The sequence below is a fragment of the Gavialis gangeticus genome, unplaced genomic scaffold (genome assembly GCF_001723915.1).
Source record: "Gavialis gangeticus isolate Ggan-Ray unplaced genomic scaffold, GavGan_comp1, whole genome shotgun sequence".
Taxonomy (NCBI): Eukaryota; Metazoa; Chordata; order Crocodylia; family Gavialidae; genus Gavialis; species Gavialis gangeticus.
In genome coordinates, this window is record NW_017728992.1 from 9,345,467 (window position 1) to 9,353,891 (window position 8,425).

The following is an 8,425-nucleotide window of genomic DNA, read 5'->3' on the forward strand; positions in this document are numbered from 1 at the left end:
AGGCCATGTATACTTTCAACCTTTGTTTTTAAGGTTTTTTTCCTAATAAAAATAGTTGTCTGTCTGCATTATTATTACTGACCTTCATATTCTTTTTTTTTTTAATTGTAGGCTCCCACCCTGCAAACACTTAGGCATTTGCTTAATGTTGACACATCATGGTAGACCCATTGATCTCATTGGCACTACTCAATTAAAGTGAGCACATGTATGCATGTTTACAGAATCAGGATAGAATACACACTGCTTTCGAATCTTCCTCTCCCTGGGAGCTGAAAGAGCATAATGGAGTTTACTCATAATTCCATATTTAGAAAAAATGTATTATTCTTTTTTGAAAGACATTTATTTGGATTCAGTTTTCATCTTCAGTATCAAAAATGTTCACCTAATTGGGAATTCTCATCAAATGGAATAATTGCAGGATGGAGCCCAAATTTGTGTATTGCTTTTGGAAAATCAAAAAGTTTATAGTTTGGTAAAGAAAAAAAACCTAGGAAAAGAACTGAAGTGCAGTGTGGGTGAACAATGGTACTGTCTTGAGTAATTCATCACTTACCTCTTTCACAAAATTAAACTTTGACCTGTAGAAGGAAGAATGTTGCCTGTGTTCCCTATCTTATGCATCTATATAAGACAGAAAGTCACAAACTTTCTACTTTGTTTAATTTTAATTGTAATACCTCACTCAGATAAAGCACTTATCAGTAGGTCTAAAAGTGCTTTACGGAGGGGAGAGGTATCATCATCCACACTTTAGAGATGCCAAGGCTCAGAGCCAAAGAGATAGAACAGCTCATGTAGGAATGCTCTGCAAGCCAGTGGCAGACCTGGAATAGAGCATACATCTCCCTAGTGCCAGTCTTGTTTTTAGTAAAGGGTTTATTTCTGCTTGGAATTTGATGTTTGAATTTCTGGACTTCCTTGCTGTCAACAAAAGAACAAGATGGATTATGACACCACAAGCAATAGAAATATTTTTTTTTTCGTTGGTTGGTTGGTTGGTTTTTTTAAACCAGGCAGTTTAAAACTTTGGGATTTTTATTTTGCTTTCTTAATTTTCATGCCTGTTTAAGTCAAATGGACGAACACTAAGGAAAATAATTATCTTGATTAAAATCACTACTCTTTCATTTTGAAGGAACAGAAAATTCCCACTCTCATAATCCCCCAAGGAGTTCTATAAAGTAAGCCAGTAGACAGATTAAAAAACACTGACATTTTAATAGAAAGTAAGGGGAAAGAGAAGCACCTTTCAGAAAGCAAAGAAGGAGGAAAGCATCGTTCTTCACTTTTTCAGGTCATCTTTTTTAAAGGTGCAAGCGCCTTGCCTCACTCCTGCTGTTTCAGACAGCATTTCCCTTCGTTTCCAATCACACAGGAATATGCATAGTATGTGAAACCCTGGACCCTCTAAGTCATTAGCAAAATTCCCATTGAGTTCAATGTGATAGACGTTCCCCTTATAGGCTTATTACTCTCCTTAGGAGTTCCCTAAGCATAAGTAATAAATTCATCTAATTCTCCTTGCTATGTTTCATCCAGAGAGCCTGCAACTCACACAAGAATATATATATATTGTGGATGATGTGGTCCTGGAACTATCAGAGCTAGAGGAAACAGCCTCAGTAAGCAGCTGCTTTGCATCAGAAGATACCACTGATGACTCAGGGGTCATGAGTTCTCCATCTGATATTGTGTCTTTGGATTCACAAAATGACATCGTGAAATTAAGAGACCGATCAGCGAATGGTCAAGTGGACTCGGCTGAAACAGAAGTACCTCATGCCGCAGAGTTGTACCCAGTAAGGAATGCCTCCTGTGATAGCAACAGATCTGGAAGCACTCACAAGAGGTAAGCCCTGTTTGCAAGCAAACCTAAAAAGTTGTCTTGGTTGCTTATCTTACAGGAAAACATTTACAAAGCCAACTTCTGTTTCTGCTCTCTGTTGCTAGTTCATAAACCAGTGCCAACATCTTCAGGCTCATCCTAATGAAAAAGTTTGGTCCAAAACTTATATCAAACATCTGCAGCAACTGGCAAATATTGCCTTTTTGTTTTAATTTGTAACTGTATTTGTTGCCCAATGCTGCTGATCTTTGGGGCAGATTTCTCCAAGAAGTCTAAAACAGTTCTATGTCATTGTTTGGTTAACCTTGAGGCATTGATAGCATCTGGGCTGCCGTAATTTTATTGTATGTCAGCATATTGAGCTAAGAAAATAACATTTTGCTCAGATTTGGTTCATGATGAAAGCTGGCAAAAGTCGGATTATGAAAGCTAGATGAAAATGACTTTGCCAGATCCCATTGATGTTTGGAAGATAAATATATATTTACATATGTTTCTATGCATATATACATGAGTACTCGTGTATGTGTAAGCCCTTAAAAGAACTAACTCCACCAGAGATGATTCTCCAGTTCTCTTTAAATCATTTTTTCATAGACAAGTAAGTATTTCCCTGTGGGTTTTGCAACACAAACATTGTAGCATGGAGCTGGTACAGAAGAACTTGGAAACTAAGTAGAAACTTCCTACATGCATCAGTGAAACTGACTTTTCTAGTTATTTGCCAAAAATCACAGTGAGTCAGAGGCAGAATGGCAAAGAGAACCCAGAATTCCCAGTACTTTGCAAATAGCAATGGCAAGCCAATGGCTGCTAGGACAAATGTGCAGCTGTGCCTCCAACAAGGAAGGTGGCTTAAGAGAACTGACAAATGGGCACCTGCCCAGCCTGATGCTGTAAACGGTTTGGGGCCAGACATTTTTGGAAATCCTTGTTCCCCCAGAAGCCCTGCTCTCTTCTCTGTGTTCAGCAATGAATTTTCCATCCTTTCAAAAGAGCATATATCAGGATCTTTTTAATTACTCCCATATGTTTCCAAGGGCCACTTTTCCCCAGTCATGCTAGGGCATAAGTTAACATAGTCAATACTTACATCCTCAGTGGACCATGGGGCTGACTGTATTTCCATCGGTGTCAGTGGGGTACAAAGTCAAGATCCGTATGGATATTTGCTTAACTGGTAGACCTTCCTTACTGTACAATCTACCACAGATACCCAGGGTCTTTTCTGCATGGAAGATGTCATAGAGTGGTAAAATTACTACTGCTAACTTTGTGGGCCTAGTCTAAACTCCACCAAACAGTCAGCTTTGGATCAGGCCTCTTGGGAAGAATAAGCAATCTTCATCTCAGAGTGTGAATATACAACACATTTACTCCATACTGTTCCTGCATTCATCATCAACTTTACTGGGCATGTCTACATGTTCATTAGTGTGCTTTTCCTAATGTGCATTAAATGTAGTACTTCCAGGTGCCTATACACAAGCAGCGAGGCTGCTCCAATGCACTGGAATTCCACTGCGTTGGAGCAGACTCAGTTCAGCAGCCTCCTGCATCTCATGCATCAGTGTCCCCATGCTTAAGTTCAAGCACCCTCACTCCCCCGTTGAAAGAGCTTTAGTTCACTGCCATGTTTAAGTGAGGGGGACACTGATACATGAGACGTAGCAGTGCTTTAATTAGAGCGGCTCTCAGAGCCACTGTAATTAATGCATAGTCCTCCCCACGCTGCCCCCACAGCATGTGTAAAAATGCCATTGTGAGGTACTAGAAAAAGGTGCATTAACCTATTTTAATTCCCATTAACTAAAGTACATGCTTTTTTGTAACACTTTAATGTGCATTAAAATACGCTAATGCAATTTAAACACACATGGAGACGGGCCCACTGTGTAGTAGGGGAGGAGATGCGCAACATGCACAACCCTAATATTCAATTAGTTCCTGGGATCCAGAGTAACGTTAGCCCTAGGAAAAAACCTGTAGTAACTTTACTATATAAGAAACTTACTGTGGGGAATGTGTCCTGTGTCTGCTTCCCTCAGGTTAATTGTTTTCTCTGTGCAGATTGGCATTCTCATCACCTAGCAGCCCTGTTACTCTAAAGGCAAGCACTTGAAAGGGCTAGATGTGGATCTGTTCCTTGCTACTGTGTAATATTTACCAAATTACACCATAGTGACTATGTTGTCAATTTGTACTCCAAATTGAAGGGTCCAAACTGATTAAAAACTTATATGAATATTCATGATAAATAATATATAGCATAATAATGCTCACTTTAATAAATACTTCTTTACTTATCCCTAAATCTCATCTCATACTTGTGACATTTATAGACATACAATTTATGATGACACAGGTAAACAATATAGCATTCCTCATCAGTGTAAAAGATTTTGCAGCCTATGATGGCACGCACATCTCTCAATAAAGGAGAAGACTAGTCACATGGCACCAAAACCTAAGTGACATGCCACAGCTTAAAAGTCAGTGCTTCCATATCTTTTGCTTAACAGAAAGGCAAACATTCCTCATTTTAGACTTAGATTTACCTCAGTCCTGCACAAAAAGATCAAGAAAGTTACAAGGAGAAAGTATCACATGTGAGAGATCTAACTTATCATTCCTGTGAGTGATAACGTTATCCATATGTAAAATAAAACCCTGGCATTGAATTTACGGATACTTGAGGTAGTAAGATATGGATTATTTCTTATTTTTTTAAGTTTATTTTCTGTAAACATGAAATCACTTCAGCTTTAAGGACCTACAGAATCCTGATTGTAATGCTGCAGTGGCAACAACTTGGAGTTTAGTAACAGAGAGACTCTGGGTGCATCTACACATGTAATTAGCACATAGCAATAAACTGTGGCACAGGCAGGTGCAGCATTTACACATACACTCTGGACCACAGTAGGCTGAGCCAAATTGGAGCAGCCCTGGCTGGCAGGGGGTCTGGGGATCAGCCTGCCAGTGTGGAGCTCCTCTGCCCTGTCTCAGCATGCTGTGGAGGAGCTGGCTGAGGCACAAGGCTGCTACAATGCAGGGCTAGCTGGCAGGCAACCCCAGCACTGTAGCACCCTTGTCCCCCAGCCAGCCTCGGTCACCATCTACACATGCATTTTTGGTGCACTAAATAATTCTGCTGTAGGATAGTATTATCCTTCAGCAGAGTTAATTTACTGTGCCCTAAGAGGGGTAACGCATGTAGAGGGTGATGCTTTACTGCACAGCTAATTAGTCGACTGCAGTAAAACACATGTGTAGATGCATCCACTGACAAAATCATTGAAACTGATGTGCTTTGAATACTTGTGCAGCATTGGAAGTGAAATCCAGCTGTACTCCTAACCAGTGTTTGCAAACATGCCAGTATTGAAAATAGTGCGCTTTTCACTCTTCTTGAGGTCAGCTTCTTAAGTCTTCAAAACCCATTTCCTAAGAATGTATTTATTTTTTAAATACCTGCTTGTTTGAAAGTCTTGACTTCTTTAGCTGGATTTAAAGCTGTTTTGAGCACTGCAGCCAAATTTGGAGTGTGCCAGTTTGAAAGTTCTGCTTTCCCAGTAGAGTCATTATTACCACTGGAGTAAAACAAAATCAGCTAGCTTATTTGGGACTGCATTTGGCTCTTCATATGGGCAGGGACTGTCTTTTGAGCCATTGCCGCTCCCTCTGCCTGGGATTTAAACCCCAGTGAAGTCACAGTAGAGTCTGGCAGTAGTGGGGTGTACCATGCTGTGTTGTGTTCCTTAAGCTGCGGAACTTCAAGAGAGAACTATATAGAAAGTGTGTGGATTCCTGCCCATTTTCTACCGGTTCAGATAATTAGGATCTCTTTAAAATGAAATAAAAAATGAAATGAAATAAACAGAGACAACATTTCATTGCTGTGTAGGACAAATAATACGTGATTCAATTTTCACAACCTTGATTTACTTTGAAAATCCAGAAACCAAACAGAACAGTTGCTTTGGTCACAAGAAAGTGCACCATTTAGCAACATCTGTGAACCAGAGTTGTTATGATACCAAGCTCCCCAAAGTCAGCAGTATTACTCAAAACAGTAGTTTGGCCTGGTATTATTTTACAAAAAGCTGACAAGTTTGCTAAACATGTATCACTATTACCAACCATAACGTTGAAAGCTGATTACAATTTTGTCTTGAGTTGCTTTATGAAATAACTGTTTCCAAAGAAAACAGAACTATTATAGAAAGGGCCAAAGACCCTTTTATGTTAAAGCCACTTTACACTGTGCTCTGGCAGTGTAATGAACCCTTGAAGTAGGAATAAATTATGTTTGCAGTGGAAGGGACCTTAGTGTAAATGAAGTTCAAAGTGTTTACATAGTCTAATGATTTCCACATGAGGCTTAGCTGGAGATGTTCTACCATTTTGATTGTTTGGGCTAATTATAGTTGTAATTTGTTTGTGTTAAGGCTCCCAGAGACCTTCAGGCATGGGTGGCTCTATTCATTTAAACTTATTATCATAGGAGATGCATGACTATACTCTAGGCAAATACAAATGAAATGCATTCCAGCCTTTAAAAATCATGTCTGGAGTCTGCACCTGGCTACCAGTAGTAGGGAAAGCCATGTGCATCCAAGAGAAAATCTGGCCCTTAGCATGCAATAGATGTGTATGCATCTGCCAGCATACATCTGAAGTCAGATATGAAATGACATACTTGCTAACTTCATGCATTCAGAAAACACAGGGACTACCACATATGAATCTCAAACAATGTTCTCTCCCGTGCGGAGATGTAGAGGGTGTTTGTTATCTGTGATCCCCAAGACATAGAGACTTAAAAAAACACCTAGAGGTGTCCAAAGCAGGCAACTCGGGTGCTTGTCCAGCAGCCCCTTCACACCAACCATAGGAGGCGCTTGCAGGATCGCTTATTTCTGAGGAGGTAACTTAATCCAAATAGCCACTATCTATTAGATAGAACAGTGAACAAGGAGTCAAGAGATCTTGGTTGTAGCCTGGCTTACTGCATTTCCTAGCACAGGTCACTTCATCTCTCCCCCTCCCTGTGTTTCCTTTGTCACTATTGGTCTGTAAGCTCTTTGCAACGCTGATGCTCTTCTTTTACTGTGTGTTGGTAAGGGGCCTAGAACAGTGATATCCTGACCCCTGCAAGCACCCTGGTGGGACTACCATAATATAAACACTAGATATAGCCAGTATGCAGTTATGTACTTATAACCATTAACCACTGATCCCGTTCACCATTTAGTTCAACTTTCTTCCTTCAGATCCCTCCTTACACCTGACAACTTTTGGTTGCTGTTCCATCATATACCTCCAGTCCTCACCACATTTTAATATATAGTACAAGAGGCAAATAAGAAACCACAGAGAAGTTCAAACGTTTGCCTGCACAGCAATGAGCACATTGCATGCTCTCTCCTTGTTGTAACTAGTATCCTCTCTTACCCCTTCAATTCCCATCCTTCCTTTTTGTCATCATACAACCTCCTTGGGGCAGGGATCAGTCAGTTTTATGTGCCTGCAAAACAGAGCACACACCTTTTCTCTGGTGCTGTATAAATAATTACACATAAAACAGCATGTTAGAAGAACTCGTTGCAATGTCAAGCACTCAGAAATTAAGTAATACCAGTATTATATTTGCCTGTGCAACCTTAATTTGGGCCCATGTGCAAATACACTCTCTAATTAAATGATAGTCAACTTTCTTTTCATGCTTCATTCAGTGCACAGAATGGACAGTGCTCCATTAACAAGCAGCCATTCTGCTTTGTGACATTTCTTCATTTTCAGTGTGTGGCCCTAAGCCCTTTTTGCTGCCTACTGTACAAACTCTGCTCTGAAAACAACTATTAATTTCTACATGGGCTTTTCTACGGCCATTAAAACTGTAAAATCCAGGTGCTTCTTAGGCATTAATTAATCTGTCTTCACAACACTCCTGTGAAGTAGGAAGCCAGAGAGAAATTAAGTTTAAAATCATCTACTCATTTGAGGCAACCTTCTCCACAATTCCTGGACACAATTTTTCTTTTCTTCCCCAAATCCTATTCTATACCAGGCTCCCTTTCCCAGGTTGCATTTGTCCCTCCCCTCTTCACACTTGTCTCCTCTTCATTCACATCTGACAGCTTCCTTCTCCATGCTGTCTGGGCACCCAGCAAGAGGTCACTAGGAGCACAGGGAAGGCATGGTCTCTGTTTCAAACCAACCCTATTACACTTGGGAGCAGCCTTACTGGTTTTGTCCCTGTAGCCCAAGATGCTCAGCTACTCTGTAACGAGTTATCACCAACGCTGGAAGTTGTTAGAGTGAGAATACAATCTTTGGAGATTTTAGTACTAAAGCCAAGTGTCTCCTGAGTAAGCATGTGAGAACTGCCATTTTGCAAAGGCTCACAACTTGCATAAAAGGGTGGATTTTCACAGCAGAAGGCATATCTAACACAAAGGTACCTCCTTACCAAACTTCAGGTCTGGGCTCTAAAGCACTGGGGTACCAGAGCATTTCATATTAAAGGTTGCCAGAATTTTTCAGCCTGATTAAAACAACAGATTCCCC

General features: G+C 40.3%; 1 protein-coding gene across 1 annotated transcript in view; it reads left to right on the forward strand.

Moving 5' to 3' along the window:
- COBL (cordon-bleu WH2 repeat protein) overlaps window positions 1–8,425 on the forward strand; it is a gene marked incomplete at its 3' end in the record, with an annotated part of 305,644 nt that overhangs the window by 269,655 nt on the left and 27,564 nt on the right. The window contains exon 11 of the mRNA XM_019518370.1: window positions 1,546–1,855. Coding sequence (XP_019373915.1) covers window positions 1,546–1,855 — 310 coding nt within the window. The remainder of the gene's footprint in view (window positions 1–1,545; window positions 1,856–8,425) is intronic.